This window comes from Kogia breviceps, chromosome 13 (genome assembly GCF_026419965.1).
Source record: "Kogia breviceps isolate mKogBre1 chromosome 13, mKogBre1 haplotype 1, whole genome shotgun sequence".
Classification (NCBI taxonomy): Eukaryota; Metazoa; Chordata; class Mammalia; order Artiodactyla; family Physeteridae; genus Kogia; species Kogia breviceps.
Genome location: NC_081322.1, coordinates 64565261 through 64590434, shown reverse-complemented (window position 1 = coordinate 64590434; position 25174 = coordinate 64565261). Strand labels below are relative to the sequence as shown.

The window sequence follows — 25174 nt, the reverse complement described above, 5'->3', positions numbered from 1 at the left end:
GAAGATAATCATTCTGAACATTCATTCACTTACCAGGCAAAGCTCGAAGTGCACAAGGCAAAAACTGACAGAAATACAAGGCGAAATTCACAAATCCACAATTACAGCAGGAGCTATTAGCATGCTTACTGCCATCATTGATTCAGAGACAGAGAACTAGTTAAGGGAATAGACCATTTTGACAGCACAGTTAACAGGCTCGAGCTGACGACTTTATATAAACACTGTTCCAACAATTACAGGAAATATATTCTTTTCTTTCTCATATTGACTTTTTCCACAAAAATTAGCAACTTAAGCTACAAAGGAAGTCTCAAAACTCTCTAAAAATAAAAGAAATCTAAGAATCATTTTACATAAGCAGCATTCCCTGAACACAGTGCATCAATTTTAGAAATCAACAATAAAGGACAGCAATCTCCTTTTCACTCCCCACACTTAGAAATTTAAAATAACCACTTCTAAATCATTACTGAATAGAATAAAAATCATGGAATTTACAAAATATTTAGAAAGAAACCACAATGAATATATCATATTTCAAAGATTACAATGTCCAGCTAAAAATATACTTGGAGGGAAATTTATAGTTTGAAATGTACGAATTTGAAAGGAAGAAAGATTAAAACTGAGCAATAGAGTAAACCAAAAGTCAGTAGAAGAAAGAAAACCACTGGATTAAAGACAGAAATTAATGAGGCAGAATAAAAGCGATAAAGGAGAAGTTGCACACACCCATCTCTGGGCATTGGCCTTGCTGTGCCCTCTGTCTAGGACTTTCTTTCCCCAGGTATCTGCATGGTTCACTCTCCCAACACTTTCCCATGTCTTTTCTAAAGTCACTTAGTGGGATTTCTCAAGCATCCTGTTTAAAATTTCATGCCCAGCTCCCCAATATCCCCTAACCGTCTTCCCTGCTCTCCTTTTTTTGTACAGCAATTTTCACTAGCTATCATCTTTTACACATGCATTTTACTTATTGTCTGTGTTCCCCCATTATCTATTTTGTTCACTACTGAGTCTACAGGTGCCTAACAGTCTAGCTTAGCAGTTTTCAATAAATGTTTGTTAAATAAATGATTTTACAGCTGTCTAGGTAGTGCATATACAGATGTCTGCCACATCATTTTCTATATTTTTCTGTATATTTGTAATTAAAAATGTAAGCTTTTTTGATAAAAGAAAAATATCTAGGTCTATGAAGTATTAACAATGATTACCAATATTTACATTTTCATATTTTTCCAATTACATGTTTATATTGGTTCTACAATCACAACAAAATGAAAGTAATGCCCACCAAAATAAATCATATCTGCCTAGTTCATATATTCAATAAATTTTGTTATTGTTTTTTTGTTTGTTTTTGTGGTAAGCGGGCCTCTCACTGTTGTGGCCTCTCCCGTTGCGGAACACAGGCTCCGGACGCGCAGGCTCAGTGGCCATGGCTCACGGGCCCAGCCGCTCCGCGACATGTGGCATCTTCCCGGACCGGGGCACGAACCCGTGTCCCCTGCATCGGCAGGCGGATTCTCAACCACTGCGCCACCAGGGAAGCCTGTTATTGTTTTAAAGTACCTGTTCTTCTCCAGAATTAGTGAAATTCCCGGAACTATATCATACTATATTAAAGATTGCAATAAAATAACATTTAAGAATCCTTTAAAAACACTTTAGGCAAAAAACTCCAAAACCAAAATATTCACATGATACTGTATTATTTCAGTGAAAAAATTTTTGAGAATATTTGTGGATTCAAATGTTGACTCCAAAATACCTAGAAACTAAGGGTCACTTGAAAGTATAGGGAAAAGATTTTTACCCCCATTCTTAGATATTTTCATCTATCATGTCATTTTGTGTTTGCTGATGGTTCAGGAATTCAGATATGTTTTCTGACAGGGAAATTTAGAAGCTTGTGGTAGAGAAGGGGGAAGGAAATGAAACAATAGTTGCCACTTATTGCTAGATCACTGGATCAGTTTTGCTCTCTGCTCTGTCCTTCCATCTTCAGTGTAAGTACAATAATGTCATACCTTTATTGTAGGGAGTGATTGTGTACATGAACTGTTATCAGAGTGAATTTTTCATGCTTGTAAAATTTATTCATTAATACAGGAAGAATGACAGAAAATTAATTAAAATCAGATGATCAAAATACTAATGCGTTAGACAATACACCAAGACACAAAAATGGTTCTGTTACATAGAACCCTTTTTATTCAGAGAATAAAATATAAACTGAGAAAAATCCTCATTAGTCCAAGATAATTGTAATCTGCTGATTGTGAGGTTTTCAAAAACAATTTAAGTGAAAGATCTGGATATGAAGAAATGAGAAATATTGCACGTTCACTCTATAGTGATATGTAAATGGTGGTGTTAACTCGGGTTATGTTTTCCAAAGTTCACATGCACACTGAGTACAATTTATTATGTATGAACTAAGCAAAATGTCGAGTAAGTGGGCAGAAAAGTGAGATTCCAGGTGAAACTACTGTGGTAGACTTCAATTAACAGGTTCACACAGTTCTTGGTAGTCTTTATCTAACAGACCCACTTCAAACATAGAATGAATTTGCTCTGTGAGACTTCCTTAAGTAAGGAGAATCCGCAAAGCTGCGTTTCCTTCCTTGTGTTGTCTTGAAGCAAAGGGCATTAATTAGACAGAATAAAAAGGAAACATCTGATTTCTAACCATTTAAAAATATTCTATGAACACCTGTCATTGATGTCTGACAGTATCTTAAATGAAATCGAAAGTATCCTTAAAAAGACAACAGCAGAGTTAGTGTGATGTGGACGATACTGTATGAAAAATGTTCAAGTAGTGTCATTGTTGGAAAGTCATTGATAAAATTATGAAATCTTAAACAGTAACTCTGCCTGGCTGAGCACACAAAGCAGCACTAAAATGCTAAATAATGATTTGTAATGAAATTCTAGATTGCTTTCCTGAGGTAAATTATAAGGATGCTACTGATTATATTTACATAAGACAAAACTTGCTAAGGCAACTGAACTCTTCTCTGCAAGCACTCAAGCCCTTAAGAAAGCTGGAATTAGATCATTTTTGACAACTCACTGAGCCACCTGTTAGGAAAAACTGGAAGAGCTAATGAGGTCACCTAGGAGATATGGGGATGTATGTATATGTATAGCTGATTCACTTTGTTATACAGCAGAAACTAACACACCATTGTAAAGCAATTATACTCCAATAAAGATGTTTTAAAAATGTTATTATGAATAGAACTTGTTCTGTATTGTTGGAATTAGCTGTTTGAAATTTCATTTCTGTTATTATTATTAAAATCCACATTATTAAAATCCAGCCATTCATATTTTCCTAAATGTCATGAATTAAAATAAAAACCAAAGAGATGGTATGAGGCTATGAGATAACAATAATGATAAACAGCAATTAATAGTTACTTAGATTTTTCTACCATTCACAGTCACACACAAATACATATTTTACATATATATGTATCTCAACATATGTTTATATATACATATATATATACAGATAATACATATACATATAATAAATCTATTTTTAGATTATTTATTTATTTATTATATGTAGATTATTTTAAACACTTTGAGGGATTATTATAGCCAATATAAAATAAATGGAAACTGAGCCACAGAACACTTAGTGACTTCCTTGGGGTCATAGCTTTGGTGAATGTCAAAGCCAAGATGAGATTTTGAGTTTCCTATCTTTCCCCTGGATTCTTCTCCTCAATTCATATACCTGTGTTTTTTTACAATCACTGACTATCTTTTATGTAAGTGACCATGGTCATGGGAGCGCTGTTCTCTGCCCCCTGACATCTCCACCCAATGGGCAACTCTCTATCCTTACTTGGAGGAGAAGAACAACGTGTGCCTGGTATCTTAAGAAACCAAAGCAAATATTTCCATAAATGTTGTTCCTTGTGTTGTTTAGGGTCTACGTATTCTTTGCACTTGAATTTCACATCCTTGTGGGTTACATAGGCTTTGGTGGGCTGACTGGAAATCAATAATATAATATAGTGTCTAGGGAATGATTCTTTGCCAGTTCTAGACTTTTGTATCAAAACAAAAGTCTTTGTAAATTGGGTCTTTGTAAATTGGAGGTGCGATACTTTCATGTGAAGGAAAATACATAATAATGGCACAATTTAAAGCAGCTGAGCTCTCATTACGGGCCACATATAACTATGATTGTACTTTAAAACATCTAAGGGTAAACATGGAGCGGCATATTTATACCACACTCTCTTTGTGCTACTCTCAAGTATGTATGGAAAATTCCTGTCGTCAGGGTCCAACTGGAAGCCTCAGTCCCTTCATACTAGGAATTTATAAAGAGGCTTTCATGTCTACAGTCTTCTGAAGCAGGAGCTCTGGCAAGGCTCCAATAATATAGGCAGCACCATGTAAAACCCAGATGCGTATGCATTTGAATCATTTCCTGGCTCCTCCCCCTCTCCCCACCTTTTGATGCGGATGGAAGGCTCCGTCCTCCATCCTCTTCCTATTTATTTACATTGTCTTCCTAGGTGATCTCATTCAGTGCCAAGGCTTTAAATAGCAAATGTATTGATAGATCTAAGTATAGTTCTGATCTCTCCCCTGAACACTGCACCTCAAACTTAATGCGTCCCAAACGGGACTCCTACTTTCTTCCTGCATCTCCCTTCTCCAACCTCATCATCCCTCAATCTTCCCCATCTCGTCAATGGTACCTGCAGTGATGCAAGCCAAAAATCTAGAATTCATCAATTGTTCTTTATTTAATTGACATGTGCACAACATAAATAGCACTGACTACTGAACCGAGTCCTAATTGCACACACACACAGAGGCACACGCAGACACACACTCAATCTGCATAGCAATCCTATAAGGTAGGCATGGTTAGCTTCTTCCTCGAATTTTACGAGTTGGAGAATAGGTTATTTAAACAAAGTTACTTGTCCAAGGTTACAAAGCTGGTAGGAGGCTGAGCCAGAATATAAACCCAGGGAGCTTGGCTCCAGCATCTGGGACCATAAGCACTGTGTAATGCTGTCCTTCCTTTACAGCCAATCCACCATCCATTCCTATCCATTATACTGTCAGATACGCACATCTGAACACTAACCATCACTCCACTGTCTCCACCTCAATCCAGGCTGCCTTCACCTCTCCTCTCCTGCAATAACCGACAGCTGCCCATGACAGCTTCTATACCCCAGCCTGCACAATCCATTCTCTGCACGGGAGCCAGAGTCATCACGTTAAAGCACAAATCAGTTGAATCTTCCCTGTCGCCTTGGTTTCAGTGGCTTCCCATTCCCTGTGAGAAGAGTAGAATTCAGACCACGCCTGGTGAAGGTGCACACGGTCTGGGCCCGGCCTTCTTACGCTTACACATCTACTTCTATCCTAGCATCTCATTTTGCTCCAGCAGCCCTGGCCTTTCTGTCTTTCGAACAATGAAATTTGTTTTCTTTTTAGGGCTTTGCTCTTGCTCTTTCCTCCACCCGGATCACTCTTCTTCCAGGTCTTTGCATGGCTGCATCCATTTAATTATTTCAGACACAGACAAGACTCCATTTACCTCCCAGTTACATGCCCACATCTCTACTGCCAGCAACTAACCATCACACTACCCTGCTTTATTTTCTTCACAGCATTTAGCAATATCTGAAACGATCTGTCTTATCTACTTGTTTACGTGTTAACTGTCAGGCTTCTCTCACTAGAATGCAAGTTCCATGGAGGCAGGAACTTTGTCTTTTCTACCTTTATATCCCCAGTCCCTACACCACATTAGGTCCCCAAATACTTGTTGGTTGAATAAATGAATCCTGGCTCTGTCATTTAAAAGCAGTGACCTTAGGCTAATTATTTAATCAATGGGAGTCACAGTTTGCACATTAAAAGGGGACAAGTAAACCTATAGGTATTGAAGATTTTATGAGGATATTTAGAGATTTAAGCAGAAATTAGAATTTTTCTCAAGACCTTAGTGCTCATGAATATAACATACTAAAGTTTGGGGCTGATTAATAGTTTGTCATATGTGCACATCCGATGTTTCACATCAATTAAAAGAAGTCTATACCTATCCCACTTCTAAGACCTAACACGATTACTTGTAATTCTAGATTATCTTAATTAAAGTACTAATATTATGTGCCAATCATCATCGGGCTATATACTTTCATATGTGTACATGTATATACACACATGTATAGAAATTTCTAGCTACATCTGTATCTATATTTATATATCTATACCTGTCTACCTATATATATTCACATGGACACACACATATGTACATAAACTTGTATCATATGATTATCTGAGGCTCTCATAGAAAAAAATAATAATAATTGAGCCAGCATACTTAAGGCATCTAGGCCAAACTAAACAAGAGAAAATGTAAAATATTTGGCCTAAAATTCAATTTCAGTTAAGCATGTGTAAGAATTCACTTGGATTGAATACTGGGCACAGTTCTGATGCTGCCTGTGCATGATGGGAAAGTCAGAGGAGACCCACCATATTACAGCTCTGGATGTTCATGCAAGCCCCTCAACCAATATTCTTCTTAAATCATTTCCACATACTGATTTGTCAAGCCTGCTTCTTGATAAAATACAGGCACTAAAAAGAATGACAGTCAACATATTTAAGCAGTAGTTTGACCAGAGGCAAAAGATGGGTATGACCACCCTGGCATCAAGCAGTAGAACACTGGCTCAGGACAAGGGCAAGGATGCAGAGAACCCTCACTATGTGGGACATGAAACTCATCTCGGCCACACAGGAAAACTTCTCCTAGCCTGAAACTCTAATTAAAGAAAAAAAAAAGCTATGATATCAGATTCTGGTTTGGAAATAGTGACATAATTTTAGGACCGTTTCACAGCTAGAAAATAATTGAAGTCATCTTGGGTGCTCAAGATTGCATGAATAACTTAAATGCAAGTCAAAATTACCAGGTTTATAAATTTTTATAAAATTTAAATTCAACACATTAAATTAGCTTAAAATTATTTATGAATTCCTTTTTGATTTCTTTAAGGAAGAAACTAAATACCTGTGTTAGAAACAGAATAAATTACTCACGTACCTTTTCATAAGAATTTGCAATTAAAAACTGTGCAAAACTGCTACTTAGTTACTCAACAGTTTGTAGTAACTCCTTGTTGTTACTCTATAACGTAAATGTCTTCTCAGTTTAAAAATTCATGGAGTAACACATAAAACTTAGTCTTTTGGCTTAAATATTAAGTCAATTCTCCTTCTTTTCTGTTACCTATAATGTATGATATTATCAATTCAAAACAGCATATTTTATAAAAACATACCACTTATTAATATGTTTTAAATTTAATATGCTTTAGCATACATACAGTAGGCTATACATTGATTCTTTTTAAATTCCATTTTTTAAAATTTCTATTTTAAAAAGAAAGAAATGACATGAAAACTAGAAATACACCTATTTAAAAAGAAAATCAATAAAGCAGGATATTTCAAGCATATTTTTCTTAACTGTTTACTTTTTTCTCTAAAAATATACATTTTCTAACTATTTTTAAATTGCTTGTAAATAATTAATGATTGGACTCTAGGTTAAGGACGTAGCATATTTTGCATTTATTAGCTATAACTTCAAGTTCACCTGTGCTCCAAAGATAACCCAGCACTGGAAAACCTGTATAAAGTAGTACTAGGAAAACACAAATGCCCAAGAAAAGCCAGCAAACTGCCAGAGGCAATAGATAAATACAGAACACCAAAAACCTGGTTTTACATAACTAGACGAGAATTTGACTCTAGCGTAGCTAAGTTTAATCCTGGGTAGAGTATTTTTCTTGCAACTATTTAAATAATAATTTGCTCATTCCACAGGACATAGCTAGTGTACTGAAAATAAATTTTTTTGAGTGTTTACAACACATGTGGACTAACACATAATGTCTCATTCAAGGACATCAGATTTTGCCTGCATGGAACTATAAACTGTGAAACAATTTGGATAATGAAGAAAGTTGCTAATAGCTCATCACACCTAATTTATATCAGCTACTATATAAGATAACATTAGCTTCCATGCAAAAAAGCCATAAATCAAGACTTAAATGATACATTTTGGTAGGTATCCTTGATTGGAAATGTGAGGTGCAGATGAAAAACTGTCTATTAACAACTAGTTATTTGACCCAAGATCTCTTTAGGATATGAGCAATCTCCAAAATGATAACGTTTCTCAAAGTACTACTGGCAAATAATGATTATAAATTAAGGTAATTATACTGATGCAATCGTAATTCTTTTTGTTTTAAAATTTTACATAATGGATATAATGCCCACAGTGAAATATGGGAGGTAAACACATACTTATCTGTATCTACTTAGTTCATGATTTTGATGAATACAACTTCTCAGTTTTAAATTTATTTAAGATATAAGAAAAAGACAGTAAAATGAAAAAAAATGAGAATTTACTTCTGGTGCATACTGGAGTTTTTTAATGCCATGTATGTTATCCTTAATTCTTTCTTCCCTTTCTCTAATAAAACAAAGACTTTAAAATAATACATATAATATATGCAAGGATATGATAGACAAGATGGAGAATTTTGCCAGAGATCTAGAAACTACCAAAAAAAAACACCCCAGATTCTAGGACTGAAAATTACCATCATCATCATATAATACAAATATATAATATAATAAAAATATAATAATACAGAAGACCTAAATAGACATTTTTCCAAAGAAGATATACAGATTGCCAACAAACACATGAAAGGATGCTCAGCATCATCAACCATTAGAGAAATGCAAACCAAAACTACAATGAGGTATCACCTCACACCAGTCAGAATGGCCATGATCAAAAAATCTACAAACAATAAATGCTGGAGAGGGTGTGGAGAAAAGGAACCCCTCTTGCACTTCTGGTGGGAATGTAAATTGACACAGCCACTATGGAGAACAGTATGGAGGTTCCTTAAAAAACTAAAAATAGAACTACCATATGACCTAGCAATCCCACTACTGGGCATATACCCTGAGAAAACCATAATTCAAAAAGAGTCATGTACCATAATGTACACTGCAGCTCTCTTTACAACAGCGAGGACACAGAAGCAATCTAAGTGTTCATCAATAGATGAATGGATAAAGAAGATCTGGCACATATATACAATGGAATATTACTCAGCCATAGAAAGAAATGAAATTGAGTTATTTGTAGTGAGGTGGATGGACCTAGACTCTGTCATACAGAGTGAAGTAAGTCAGAAAGAGAAAAACAAATACCGTTTGTTAACACATATATATGGAATCTAAACAAACAAAAAAATTGGTTCTGATGAACCTAGCAGCAGGACAGGGATAAGATGCAGATGTAGAGAATGGACTTGAGGACACAGGGAGGGGGAAGGGTAAGCTGGGACAAAGTGAGAGAGTAGCATTGACATATATACACTACCAAATGTAAAATAGATAGCTAGTGGGAAGCAGCTGCATAGCACAGGGAGATCAGCTCGGTACTTTGTGACCACCTAGAGGGGTGGAATAGGGAGGGTCAGAGGGAGACGCAAGAGGGAGGGGATATGGTGACATATGTATATATATAGCTGATTCATTTTGTTATACAGCAGAAACTAACACAACAATGTAAAGAGATTATACTCCAATAAAGATGTTAAAAAATAAAATTAAATAAAATAATACCTAAAATATATATATATGTATATATATATATAATAATAAATACAATGAATGCCACACCTAAGCAATCATGGTAAAAATACTGGAAATCAAAGATATAAAGAAAGAATTACAAACAGTCAAAAAAAAGGACAGACTGCTTTTAAAAGAGTATTATATTAACAAAAAAAGTGAGTTACAAGACAGTGTAATAATGTTATAAAGTGGGGAAAGAAAATTACCAATCTAGAATTTTCTTCCCGGGAAAAATGCATGTAATAAAAAAAAAAAAAGGTAAATACATTTCAGATCGAAAAAAAAAAAACTGAACCAAATTATCACTATACTAAAGGAAATCCTATATGTAATCTCAGAGATGCAGGAAGGAAGAAGAGTATACATGACTGTATGAGACCATAATAACAATAATCATTGTGGAGCTTAAATTATATAAAATTAAATACTTAAAAATAGAATATAATTCAGAAGAGGCACAAAAGTAGTTAAGGTATTCATTGTAAGTTTTTCAAATTTCCCACAAAGTGATAAAAGTACTAATTTGCACTGTACTTTCATTAGGTTAAAGATGAATCTTGTAACCTCAGTAGTAACCAGTAAAACAATGTAAAAGAATGTAAAAACAACAAGCTAATAGGAAAGGGGCAATGTAATTATAAATATACTCAATCCAAAGACAGCAAGCAAAGAGATAAAAAGAAATATAGAACAGGAAGGGCAAATATTGGGTTGACTAAAAATTTCATCCAGGTTTTTTGTAAGATGTTACAGAAAATCCCGAATGAACGTTTTGGCCAACCTAATAGCATAGTAAATCAGCATATTTAAACTCAAATATATCATTATGACATTAAATGTAAAAACACTAAATACTCCACTGACAAGACAAATATCAGACTGAATGATAAAACAATATTTACTTATATGATGCTTGTAAAGAGAGACATCTAAACCATAAACATACAGAAAATTAAAGACTAAGAGAATGAGCGATAAGTCACACAGACACTAACAGAAAGCTAGTGGTACAGATTTTAGTATTAGTCAAAGTAGACTTGAAGGCAAAATCAGTCATAGAGAAAAAAAGGGATATTTTATTATGAGAAAAGTTTCAATTCAACAGGATGATATAACAGTTCTAAATTTGTATCTAACTATTTGTCAACCTTTTTTCCATTATCATCCCATTTCCTTAAGTAGACTTTTTAGATTTGTTTCTCCTAATCACTTCCTTCCAAAAGAGTTTAATACCATATACACTGTATATCTGTTCATGTACAGATTATATACATATGGCCCTCCTGGGAAGGCCATAGACCATTGTGATATGTATTGATTTTTTTGCTTCCTGAGAACCAACTATTAGATTTGAATTATTCAATTAATAATTTTCTAATTGACTTGTATAGAGCACTGTACCTAACAACCACAGAATCCAAACTCATTTCAAACGTATGTGAAACATTTATAGAAGTTGGCCATATGTTGAGTCATACAAATAAGATACAACAAATTTCAAAGATCTAAATCATGTATGATCAATTATGATCTATGACCACGGTAGAATTATACTAGGAAACAATGACAAAAAGATAACTAGAAAACCCCAATATGTTTGAAAATTAATAAATGCACTTCTAAATAATCTAAGTCCAAAAAGAAATTACAATTGAAATTGTTTTGAACTACCTGGTGATGGAAACTCTAAATTTGGGGATGCAACTCTGTTAGAGAAAACTTTATTGGTTTAAATGTATTTATTCAAAAAGAAGAAAAACTGAAATGAGCCAAAAAAAAAAAAAAAAAAACCAAAACCTGAGAAAATAGAAAAAAAAAAAAAGCTCAGAAAAGAAGAAAAAAGGAAATAATAAGACTAAAATTAATATAGACAATAAATACACATAAATAAAGAGGATTTAAAAAGTCAAAAGTTGGGCTTCCCTAGTGGTGCAGTGGTTGAGAGTCTGCCTGCCGATGCAGGGGACACGGTTTCATGCCCCGGTCCGGGAGGATCCTACATGCCGCAGAGCGGCTAGGCCCGTGAGCCATGGCCGCTAAGCCTGTGCTCCGCAACGGGAGAGGCCACAACAGTGAGAGGACCGCGTACCAAAAAAAAAAAAGAAAAAAAAAAAAAAAAAAAAGTCAAAAGTTGTTTACTTGTAATATCTAACAAAGTTGATAATCCTGTCAAAACTATTGGAGAAAAACAATAAAGACAGAAATGGCACAGTAAACTAATAGTAAAAATAAAAAGTTAGACTAATATTAAAGCAGGGAATTATGAACAACTTCATGCTAATTACAAAATTTTGATAGAATAGTTGACCTAGAAATACACAACTTACCAAAACTGAAAGTAAACGTAGAAAACCTGAATAACCCATAAAAATTAGTGAAATTAAAACCATAATTAAACTCTTGCCCACAAAATATTCCAGGACCAGATGGATTTGTTTACAATTTCTAACAAATGTTTAAGGAAGAAATAACATGAATCTATAGAAATCTCCCTCCTCCAAATTTTTGAAGGGTAATATTTTCTAACTACTTTTATGAGGTCAGTGGAACCTGGTTGTTACCAGAAAGAATAATTTTAGGCTAATCTTTTTTATGAACATAGTTGCAAAATCCTAAAAATTATAAGCAATCCAGAAACAAGGTAATAATGGATTAAAAATAAAAAAGCATAACACATCATGACCATATTGGGATTACTGCAGGACTTGAAGTTTGATTTGACATTGTAAAGTCAGTCACCACCACAACAGAAAAATAGAGAAAAATCACATGGTAGATATCAGAAAGAACATTTGATAAATCAAATATTTATTCATGATAACTCTTAGCAAACTAGAAATAGAAGAAAACTTCTCAATATTAGAGAGAATACTGAATGATAGAATGTTGAAAGCTTTCCTTATAAGATTGAAAATAATACATTACCCACTGTTACCTCTTCAACAATTTACTGAAAATCCTAGCCAGTACAATAAGACAAAACTATCAGTATTAAAAAAGAATATATATGCCTACCATTATTCTTGGATAGCATGACTGCCTACATAGAATATCAAAAGAATCTACAGATAAAATATGAGAATTCCCAAGTGAGTTTAGTAAGGCTGCTGATAACAAATTGACATACCAACAATTAATTGGTTTTCTATATATTCGTAACAAAAAGTAAAAATTGAAACTGAAGAGATAATATTTAGAATAGCATCAAAATACTGTGTAGTAATATATCTAGCAAGGAATGTATAAAATGACCACAAAGCAAGCTAGAAGATGTTATTGAGAGAAATTAACAAAGACCTAAATAAATGGAGAGATATACTATGTTCATGAATTGAAAGACTCAGGAAAGATGTCAAATCTTCCCAAATTGATCAATAACCAAAATTTCATTTTTAGGTAAGAATCTTAAGTTAATTCTAAAATTTATATGGCAATGTAGAGAATGAAGAATGAACAAAATAATCCTGAAGAAGAGAACAGGAGATTTTACGAATGGGAGAAAAATATTTGTAACATATATAGCAATCAAAGAGATCAAAATATATCAAAAATTCCTATAAATTAATATATAAATGACTTGTTTAGACACTTCACAAAGAGGATATTTACATGGCCAATATATACGTGCAAAAGTGCTCAAAATTGTCAATAATCAGGAAAATGTAAATTAAAACCACCATAAGCTATTACTACACACCTCCTAAATGCTAATATGTAAGGTTAGTGAGGAAGGGAACTATCATACATACATTGTTGGTGGGAGTGTAAATTATTTTAACCACCTTGAGCAGTTTTGAATTTTCTACTGAGGTTGAACATAACCATTCTCTGTGGCCCAGCATCTAATTCCTAGGTGTATGCTCAGCAGAAATACATGTACAGGTGTATGAAAAGAATGCTCAGGCCAGTATTATTCATAATATTAACAACTAGATACAACTGAAATGTTTTTCCACAGAATGGGCGAATAAATTGTTGCATATTCAAATAATTAGACACTATGCAATAATGAAATTAAATTAGAGCCATATGCAACAACCTAGTAAGTCTCACTGTATAATGGTCAATGAAAGAATGGAGGAGACTTGATGGGATTTCTGAGGTGGCAATAATGTAATAATGTTCTATTTCTTGGCTTGGGTAATTGTTATACATTGGTTCACTTAATATTAGTGAACCATTCTGTACATTTATATGTTGAGTATTTGTATGTGTGCTATAGTTTAAAAATAAAATAAAAAACTGTATTTCTTTTAAATGTTTAAAACATCCAACAGGACTATGCCCAAAATAGTTACAACTCCATGAAATAATTTTTATAACTGCAAGCAAATAATACCAGTTGATACACACATGATGCTTACTACCTTTCATGCACCGTTCTAAGCATTTTACAAACAAAACTCATTTGATCTTCTCAACAACCTTATGAGGCAGATATTTTAAACACCTTCATCTTATAAATAAGTACAGTGTGGGCCAGAGAGATTAACTGGCTTAGGATCCCAGAGCTAATAAGTGAACCACAATGAATGGTGCCAGATTCTGTACTGTTCATCATTACGGTTACACTGCCTTTCAGAACAAAACTTCTGAAGTTTAAAGTGCCAGATTCACCCACTGCGAATGAACTTAAAATGAAATAATGTTTCCTCTATACACTGGAACCTCATATAAATAAATATATTGCGTAGATTGGTTTACCATTTGGAAATACATATTTTTATGTTTTGGATAATAATTTAAAAAGTCTTTTTCTAACTCATGCTTAGAATGATCAAAGACGGATTTAAACAGTGCATTTGAAACATATAAAAACAATAAAAAAACTGTCATTAAAAAAGCTAGGGTTGAATTTCAACTCTATTAGTTTTAACTTCTGTAAACCTCAATTTCCTTGCCATTAAAGTGGACATAATGAATCCTCTCCTAACAGCAATGTTCTGAGAAAGAAGTGACTTGACATTTGTGCCCTGAACTAAGCGACTAATTACATATGAAAGCTAATCCATCTGCGTGTGTAGTGAGTAAACCTTAGAAATTTTAGAACATAAAGGCACCTCATTTTAAGTTCACATTTAAGAGACTTAAAAAGTCAAAAATGCTAAATAACTTGCCCAAACTATTACACTTAGCAAGGCTAGCATCTGGAACTTGAACACAGGGATTTAGGTTACAAGGTCAGTGTTCCTTGAAAAAAGTTTGATTCTCATTTCTTTCTTCCTGCTTTCCCTTCTCTCTCCACATAAAATACACAAACTAAATTTTTAGAAATTACATATTGTTGCCAATTAATTCAATAAATGTATCTGACCTATTTTTTAAAAGATTTATGTTAAAGGAGACATACTTTCAGTAGGCTATATTCTCCAACTGACTGTTTTTGACACAAATACCATTAAAAGTTTTTATATACATTTGTCTTCAAGTTTGAGAAGGGTTTGCCCTCTGTCTCTCTCATGCACTCACAGAGACACTCAGGGGCAACATAGTAATGAAAAAGAAGATAGTATTTTTCAATTACTTTATTATTAGCCATTGGATTATTTTAAAATGATGAATAATTTTTTAAAAAAATTAAAAGGGATTTGTAGAGAAAAATTTAGAATGTCATTCAAAACTCCTACCATACAATAAAAGCAGATAAGCAGTTGTTTCAGAATGGAGAGAGGGGTGGAGGGAGGGACTACAAAGGCACAGGAAAAAATTGGGGGATGATGGATATGTTCATTATCTTGAATGTGGTGATGGTTTCACAAGAGTATCAAACTTATCAAATTGTACACTTCAAATATGTGCAGTCAATTGTGCGTCAATTATGCCTCAATAAGATTGTTTTAAAAAAAAACCACTCCTATCATACAAATCCCTATCTGTTTTGTGTTCACTCCTTTTGTTTTAACTTAAAGATTGTTCTTTACTCCAAACACAATAAAAGTCTAGAAAAATAGAAAATAAAAATTACTAATTAAAATAACTAATACTTATATTTTCCAAATCAGACTAAAAACCAAATTATAATTGTTTTCACTTCATTGAAAAAGCAAGAAGACTAGTCTGAAAGACATGGAAATATACTATATTTCCATCACATGGAAAACAATTTTTTCCTTAAATTTAATGACCTTTTCTAAATCAAGGCATTCTTTAGACCTCTGTATTACTGCAGCATCTCCTTTTACGAGAATACATTTACACTTTTGTGAATGACTGAGTTCTTTCATCTGGCTGGACACAGTTGGCAAGTGGCATAATGGGAAAGGGAAATGAAAGTCTTTTTTTTTTCTCCTGAAAAACCAAGAAAGGTATAAATCATATTGAAACTGAAGCATTAGTTGCTTGTATTACTGCACAAACTACACATCTTAATACAAAGTGTTTTCTACTGTTTTATGAATAAATGGTATTATAGCATACTTTAATTTTAAAAGTCCATGATGTGTGGTTTCCTTAAACACTATTTGAATAAATATAAATTGTGCATATTTAATTAATTTGAAAAATTAAACCAAATTGACCAATTCTAAAAGAGAAAATTTAGTTAAAGTGTTCAAAGCAATAAAATACACACAGTCAGATATGTACATCTAGTTTATGGAGAAAGGTCTCTAATAGCTGGGCAGGCAACAAGCCAAAAAGTTTTCTTATGAAAACTTTGAAACGTATATGAAAGCTGGAAGGAACTTTGAGCTTGACTAAGCCTCTCGTTTTGTACATGAGGAAACTGGTGCCCTGAGAGATGATTGGCCCACAGTTACTCAAGCAGGAGAGCTGGGCTATCTATCTCCTCACTTCCTGGATTCTTTCTTCCGGGGCATGATGGCCTCCCCACCTGTGTTAAAGGCACACGCTGGGGGTGGGGGGTGGGGGAATTCAATATGATTGAAGGAAGAAGCTAATGAAGCAATTAAAAAACAGAACTGTTTCTTCTTTTACTTTCTAATTTTCCTCTCAACTTTAATTTAAATATCATGCAGAATAAATAGATATACATAATTTTTCCACTGTGTATGTAATAAACTTGTATGTAATAAACTTATGAGGAGAAAAGCTGAACAATTCTAAAGTATATACATGAACAGATAGTTTTGTTCCCATCCCATGCTCAAAGTTCTCCTGCCAGAGGCTTCCACTGCTAAGTTTTTTATTTGAATTTCTAGAAATTTTCCATCAGTGTGTGTGTGTGTGAATGTGTGTATGTCGTTATACAAATGTTAATGCAGCTCTTTCTCACTTAACACATCTTGATAATCACTCCAGACTGTGAATGTAGATCTAGCTTATTCTTTTAAGTAACTATATAGCATTCTATCGTATGGATTCAAAATAACATACTCAACAACTCTCCTATTATTAGTTTAGGTAGTCTCTGAGTTTTTATATTAAAAACAAGGCAAAAATAAACATAATTTGATATGTTCTTAGACTAAGATTTACTAGGGTCAAAGAATATGTAAAACATTGAAAATTTAGTATCTTTATTTTAGATATCAAATTTTGACCAATTCAGGTATATGTTAACCTCCTTATGTCTACACCTGAACCCATGGAAATACCCCTCACCCCAGACTAACCCTGGACCCTACCTCCCATCCCAGGGGGAAAGAAGAATATTTTTAAAAACTCAAAACTCTTAAATATCCTTCAGTATATTTAAATTATGTATAAACTCCTGTTTTGAACTGAATCCTTTTTTGTGTGTCTGAAGCAGTGAGCAGGTAATGATGATTTTCATCATGTAGAAAGGATATCTTATATATTTATTTACATGTTAAATATGAATTAAAACACAAAAGGTATTAATAAGAATCTGAGCAGGAATTTTAATGAAAAATTTTGCACATATTCACCAACAATTAGAAAGGAAAAACTAAAACAAACATTACTTCAAATTTTACAAAAGGAAACTCCATCAAAATCTCATTACCAATCTTAATTTTTTCCATCTTCTCCTTACAAATGCAAGAAAGGGAAGAAAGGGAGGCAGGAAGGAAGGAAGAAAGGAAGGGTGAAGGGAGCGGGAAGGATGGAGGGGGTATGTATGTCATAAAAACACTCTTTACTGGTATATTGACTAAGGCTATTATTTTCATACTTCTATACTGTATGCAAATAAATTTATAAAGCATTCATGAAAGGGTTTTGATTTTCAATACTGGGGTATTTATACACTAATATATTAAGAATTACATATTGCTTAATAGACTTATGTGTGTTTTGTGTCATGTTATTTTTAGATTTATTGTCCCCTATTCTTCAAGCTTGAGATGTTATCTGTAAACCATACCCAGAGGAGATGCCAGAGGAATGCTCTGACCCAAGTAGGATCCAACCAGTGTCTGGATTAGAGTAACTCAATTGCATCAAATTCCACCAGCAGGATGAGGCAGCCACCCTGTACCATAGGCCCCAGGTCTCAGAGCAGATACTCAATGGACAACCAATTCACCAAAACCATCATTCTTCTGAGGATTCCTCCAAGTTAGTTATTAACAAGTTTTCAGTTATTCCCTAAAGAAACCAGAATTGGAGCGGAAGAGATATTAAAGTGAGATAACACAGAAAATCTAGGACAATGATTGGCACTTAGGAAAAAGACACTTGTCACATTAAAGTCTCCAGCTACAGTGAACACAAAGCACATTCCTTTACTGTCTGAAGGGGAGCTACAGCCACAGAGCAGCACATCAGCCTCAGAGGAGAGAAAGGGGGTGAGGAGAGGTGGTCTTCCCTGGGGAGCAATAGTCCTCTCCTGCGGAGAAATTCTCCAAAACCCAGGGACTTGTTTTTGTTTTTCCTTGGCAATGAGGGTATTTTGGAGGTGAAATTGCATAAATTTGGATAACTGAGTAAAGGCAAACTTTTAAGAGAAGTGGTAGAAATAAAGGATGGGAGAGGTGGGAGAATAAAAAGAAATTAATGCTAACTAGTCAACATTAATCTTGTCAGGGTGAAGTTCAGAATCTGGAAAGGAAAAAGGCATCCCAGAAGTATTCCAAAAGCCTCATTTTAAAGAGGAGGCAGTTGGGGCCTCCAAAGTTTAAGAAATCTGCCTTAACTCACACAGGTCATCTCTGAAAGTTCTGAGCCACCTTGGGAGGTTTCCTGCCACCAAGGACATTCCTGCGACACTACAAGGCATCAGTGGTCAAGCCCATCACAGCTTGGGAACCCTGCTTGCTTGCACCAAATGACTACTGGAACCTGGGGCTGCTGTCAAAGTTCTCGAAGGACTCCTGCTTTCTGGAAGTCCTAGGGGTTCCAAGTCCAAATGATGATGGAGAAGATATCAATGCACTGATTTAATTCACCATCTCAAACCTATACAGTAGCTTAATCAACTAAAGGGAAAACTATGGCTTCCTTTCACATTATATTTTTTTAAGGACACCATTACAAATATATCATTTCAAAAGAATGACAATGCCTTCCATTGGTCTTATAAAAGACCACAATAATAGGCATAAATATCTATATAGATGGAAAATTTAGATTTTTTTCTTGAATTCAGTTGCATAAAGCCACCTCTTTTGTTTTTCTTCATCACCACCTATCTTCCAAATTCTCTCTGTTCCTCCATTTCTCTGCCCAGGCTCCACTATTTGTTTAAGTTCAACCAGAATGTAAGTTTCCTGAAGGTGGGAATCATTGCTTATCTATCTTTTTATTCACTTTGCCTCAGTAGGCATAGCCCTTGACATGTTGAAAGCACACAGTAATGTTTTTTTAATAAAGGTTTAACACTCACATTTTTAAATACAAATGGAATTTAAAAAAAAAAAAAAACTCCAAATAAAAATACTGTAAATTTTCATCTAAAAAAGGATTGTTAGAAATAACCCAACACAACTAGTTTCATTTACAGGTGATGAAACTGAGATCAATAGTGAGCAAGTAGCTCAGAGTCATCCAACTCATTAGATCCTGAAAAAGGGTGCCCACTGGTCCCCTGCCTCTACCTGCTGCTCTTTTCAGTGTGCTCCATGCAATCACTTTCTACATACAAATTAAATCATCTAGATACCTAAGCGATTCTTGGGAAAGTATATCTTCCTTGATTATACACTAGAACTTTGATGCATTTCATTGTACTCTTTGTTCAAATCTCTAACAATGCCTGGAACGTAGTAGATATTGTCAGTTTGGGTTTCTACATCCCTTTTTCCCTTCTATCCCCCAAATTTCCATATCGACCACTTTAAAGATTGCTAACATACCAAGTATGCATCACCTCAGGAATCAAAGTTAGCATGTTGACAAAGCCACCTAGGCTGCTTGTACAGCCAATGGTCCTGATGCCTGTAGAGCACCCCAAGGCTGCCTCCCACACGAGGGATGGGCGTGCTCCCCAAGACACATTCTTAGGAGAAGTGAGGATGCCCAAGGGGAAGCTCTGAGGAGGGATGGGGATGCCACCACGGGGAGGCGCTGATAGAGAGGGTCTCAGCTCATTTCCAAATGCCAAATCTCTTCTTCTTTAGCTAGACCTGCCTCCTAGAAGAGAGATTCCTACTTGTCTGTGGATTCTCGGATGTATAAGCTGAATCCATGGGATGGTGGAGTCTTTGGGTAAAAAGTTCTGAACATTGAGGGTCCTTCAAAAAGTTACCCCCCAAAAGTCTAGGTGAGTTGAACCACTTAGAATACCTGTTAGCTTTTACATTTAGATGTTCTAAAATCTATTCTGATTCTTAATTTTGAAACTTCATTTTAATATAATGAGGCCCTTTTAGTCTTGCTTGGGATTAGTTTACTGCTTAATAAGTTCCTTCAAGCACTTTGTTCTGTCAGTCAACAAGCAGCTTTCCCTGTGATTTGAGCCTGCTTAACAACAAATTCAACTTTGGAAGATTAATTACTAGGCAGAGGCATTTCCATGTGGTACATGCTCACTTTGAGGAAACTCGGTCATTTTACTTTTGCATCTGTTTGGGGTAACAAGGTTCTCTGGCTGAAAAGAACACCAGTCAATGTTTGCAATGCCCTCCTAAATAGATTATACTTTAGGTTGGACTAACACAAAAGCTTTTTTCAAAGACAGCTGAAATGCCATATTTGAAATTTATTTAAATAATTTACAATATATGAAGGGTAGTAAATTCTCAGCAAACATTTTAACTAGGTGTTTATTGAGAACTGACAATGAGTAACTTTGTGCTGAACACCGTGAAAGGCATGACAAGATGTACTGGTGCAATTGATTGCCCAAAGTTGGTGTCTGCTCCTGACACATCTTGGATTTTTCCACCCTTGCCCTAAGTAACTTGATTCAAAACAGAGTTTCTCCCAGCTAATTGGCTGACATATAGTCACCACTGATTTTGTCTCATGGTCAACTGAGTACACTCTGAAATCAGACAGCTTACAGTGTCAGGTAAAAATCCTTATAAAGAGGGTACAGACTTTGGAGTTGCAACTCGTCAACTCTGGGCTTCTACTTCAGACAAAAAGCGACTTCATTTTATTAGAGAAAATGTCAATCAAGACGTTACTACTGACACCCGTCTTTGTTTCACCAGCCAGTAATAAAAGATAAAGCAGAGGAAATGGAGGAGCTGCAGTTAGGCATTTGCAACACACAAAAGTCCTTGTTTTCCCACTAGGCGCTGCAGAAAAGCAATTGTCCATTCACAGCACATCCTCTGCATTTCAGACCTAATATTTTTGCAGTTCTTTACTTGGTACATTACACTCTTATGCAGTTAATTTCATTAATTCTTTGAAATTCACTATGTGTTTTACACCTTGCTTTATCTTACTGCTAACATGACCCACTTTTAAAAATTTATCTTAACGTTGAGAATAGAAACCTTTGGGAAAAAAAATCAAGAAATTCTGGAAACAGTAATGGTTTCAAACAATCCTGTCTTACTTGCTATTTTATAACTTTGAGAAGGGTAATAAGGAAATCCATGTGAACCATATATTACTTGAATTGCTCTTACAATAACTGACTCTAGATAGGAATGATTTTTAGCAGGGGTCCCCCTCAACCCATAATAATAATGTGCCACTGAAAACAATATTAGTCCTGGGTTTAATTGCCCTGCTTCCCACCCTGGCAACGTTTAGTGGTGTACTGTATATAAATGCATATGCCTGCCTTCAGGGGCAAAGAGGTTTACTGTAACATTTTAATAGTCATGCTGGCTGAACACATGAAGCACAGAATCTATAGCAGATTAATTAGTCCCCAGGCTCAATCACTCAAGTGCCTAATTAAATATCTCACTCTGCTTTCAACTATTGTAGGAAAAGATAATTAGCAAATTTGCAGTGCTAATAAGGAAGTTTTATTCTCCTTTATAAATAATGAGATCTAAGTCATTGGTCATGTAACTCAGTGCCTGCAACTCCCCTGTTGACTTCTAAATCCAGAACATTTTTAAAAAATGCAACAAAATGATAAAGTGCATTTTCCTCAAGAGTTCATTTTTCTGACACACCTCCTATAGGTTTTTCTACCTTCAATCTCATTAGCTTCCTCCTCTCTTCCTACTAATTTCTTCATCTTCTATCAACCAACATGACAAACTCAAGAGAAAAAAAGGATTTTCTTTTCCCCTGTTCCGCAACCCTCACTAATCTCTTTACCAATATTTTCCTGTCCTGTTCCACCAAAAAGAAAAAATGACTCAACTCTAAGATTTACATTGGAGAAGAAATATTGCATTCATTAAAAAAGAAGCCAAAGGAAAAAAAGCAACCCTCCTCAGGAGGGGCTCAAAGTGCAGCGAAAAGGCCAGAGTATCTCATTAGGCTGCTTGGAATGAAACGGTTAATTCAGGGTAAGTGATAATGTTTAGTCAGTTCGCCTAGAAAAAGGAAGGAAATTCAAAAGCTGGTTGCTGTAGTAACAATCACAGACCAAAAAATATATACATACAGGTTCATTTAAAATAAAACTCCTGCCATCTCTCTGTGACTCTGTTCTCTCAAGAAAAATGAGTTGCCGCTGAAATCTGTTGTACCTACCTCAACCATTAAACAAGACATTTAACCATAGTGGCAGTTCTGTGACCTTTGAATGCCGTGAAATCTCTGAGCGGTGCTGCTTGTTCATGAAGACTTGTGCTGCGGAATCCAGCAACTTCATCCAGGATTAGGAATATAATTAAGTAAAAAAAAAAAAAAAAAAAAAAAAAAGTAACACAAAAACACACAGAGAGAGATCGAGGAGGAAGGAAGGTAGAAAGAGATTCTCTCTGGGTGAGTATACCACGTTTCTTTCTCCCAGGCAAGTGCTGGGATGGAGCCGAGCCTGCTGCAGTGCCCAGACCCACCGACTGGCGGGGAGCAGGCAGCCGGCCTGCTAGGCTGGGAGGTGCTGTCAGTTGCCACAGGCAAGGAAAAGCGGAGACCAATCGGCTTCAACTCTGGCAGCTTACTGGAGTGGAGCCTTTTCTGTTTCTGTTTCCTCATTTCAAGAGTGACGTCAAAGGGTTTAGTTTTCCTCTGCATGTGCTATTAATTTTAAAGTGCTGTGCTATGGGAAGAATGTGTGTGTGCCTGGGCACCCCACTCTCGGGAGAATCCAAGAGACATTTTCTATTTTCAGGAAAAAATTTTAACAATTGAAGCTACCTTGTGGTGAGGTGTATCAAAAAACAAAATTGACAAACACTGAGCTAAAAGACAGCAGCAAGATTTATATTTTTCTCAACTGTGAGTGTATGTACTTTTGCCCACTTCCCAGCTGTTGCTTGTGTTCAAACTAATTCGTTTTCACCCTTACCTAAAAACGAGTTGTTAATCTGAAGAGCTGTGGAGGGAGAAGTGCGCAAACGAGCTGGTGAACAATATTACATGCAGTGAAAAACAGAAATCACGTTGATGCTGCTGTTCTCTGCTTTCCTCTCTTTCCTCCAGCTTCTGTGGTGAAGCGTCAGGATTATTCATGCCAGGGAGATCCCGCCTGCAACTCCCCACAGAGAGTCATTCAAGAAGCAGGGATGCCACACAAGCATGCCTGGGGCTTCAGCACGTTCTCTCCCAAGGTGTGCGAAGGAACAGTTGTTCAGGGCTATTTCCCCTCCCAGGGCCCGCAGCTCACCCCTGTATTTCTCTTCCCACTCTGGAAAATCTCGGCGGTGGCCATCTGTTGTTTCTGCCTTCTCCATATCCTCTCCCTTCTCCCCCCGCCCCATTCTGCTATAACAGAACCTCTTTTTTTCTTCCGGAAACTTTCCCTCCTCTATCTACAGATTGCATAGCCTTCCCCCTAAGACCCTCCCCTCCAAAAGAACTGTAAGGGGCGCATGAACCAGACTGATGAATCCAATTTTTCCGTTGCTTTAGACCCGGAAAATGTTTTAGGGGTAAGCCCAACATTCAAGAAAGGTGAGTCCTTTTCCAAATATGAAGGCTGATTCTTTGAGAAAGAAGGTATTTATACCTCCCTGAGATCCTACATGCTAGGGTTAAGCAAGCTGTAGTGCTTGGGGTTCCTCTTTGATGTTGAAGATACAGCAGTGGACGAAACAGGTGGTATCTGCTGTCATGTAGTTTACCTTTTGGGGAAAAGGGAAGACAGGCAATAAAAATAAGTAAATATATAATGTCAGTTGATCATAAGGGCTTTGAAATAAAGGAAAGTAAGGGCACGGAGGTGTGTGTGTGCTGTTTCAGGAACGACGATCAAGGAAGCACACCTTTAAAGCAACTGGGAGCAGAGAGGCCTGAATGCAGTGAAGAAGCAGGTCACCTGTGGCGCTGCATGCCAGGTAGGGAGGGAAGCAGTGTAAAGGCCTGAGACAGGTAAACGCTTGGCATATTCAAGAAACAAAAGGGGAACTAGAGTGGCTGGAAGACAAAGAGCAAAGGGAGGAAATGAGTTCAGGGAGATATGTCTGGGACAAGATCAGGAAGTATCTTACAGGCCATGTAAAGGACTAGAATGTATTCCAAGATGGAAAACCTATCAGAGTGCTTTGAGCTATGGAAAGCCTAGGATCTGACATAAATTCTATGGGATTTCCTCTCTCTTCTGAGTGGAAAATGGCTCTAGGGGAGCCAGGGTAGAGGCAGGGAGACCAGTAATGAGGCCATTTGCAATGATGGCTTGAATTTGGGTGAAAGCAGTGAAGAAGGTAAGAGGGCCAGATTCTGGAGGGGGTGTGTGTGCGCGCGTGTTGCCTGTATGTCCACATAGAACTGGCAGGATTTCAAGATGTGGGGGTGTGAGAGAAAGAGAGGCATCAAGGATAATTCCCAGGATCCTGGCTTGAGCAAACTGGAAGAGAGTTGCCACTTACTGACAGGGAGAAGACTAGGAGAAGAACGTGGTTTTGAGGTGAACTAAAGAGTGGTTTTGGACCTTCGTTCAAAAGTGACAAATATTTATTGATTGCCTACTCCGTACCAGGCACTGTTCTAAGTGCTGGAGATAAAGCAGTGAAAAATACAAACAAATTAACCGAAAAGCTCT

General features: G+C 35.9%; 1 protein-coding gene across 1 annotated transcript in view; it reads right to left on the bottom strand.

Moving 5' to 3' along the window:
- Window positions 1–23090, bottom strand: part of PDE7B (phosphodiesterase 7B) — a 348122-nt gene extending 325032 nt beyond the window's left edge. The window contains exon 1 of the mRNA XM_059083815.2: window positions 22723–23090. Coding sequence (XP_058939798.1) covers window positions 22723–22743 — 21 coding nt within the window. The 5' untranslated portion in view covers window positions 22744–23090. The remainder of the gene's footprint in view (window positions 1–22722) is intronic.
- Between the last annotated feature and the right edge of the window lie 2084 nt (window positions 23091–25174).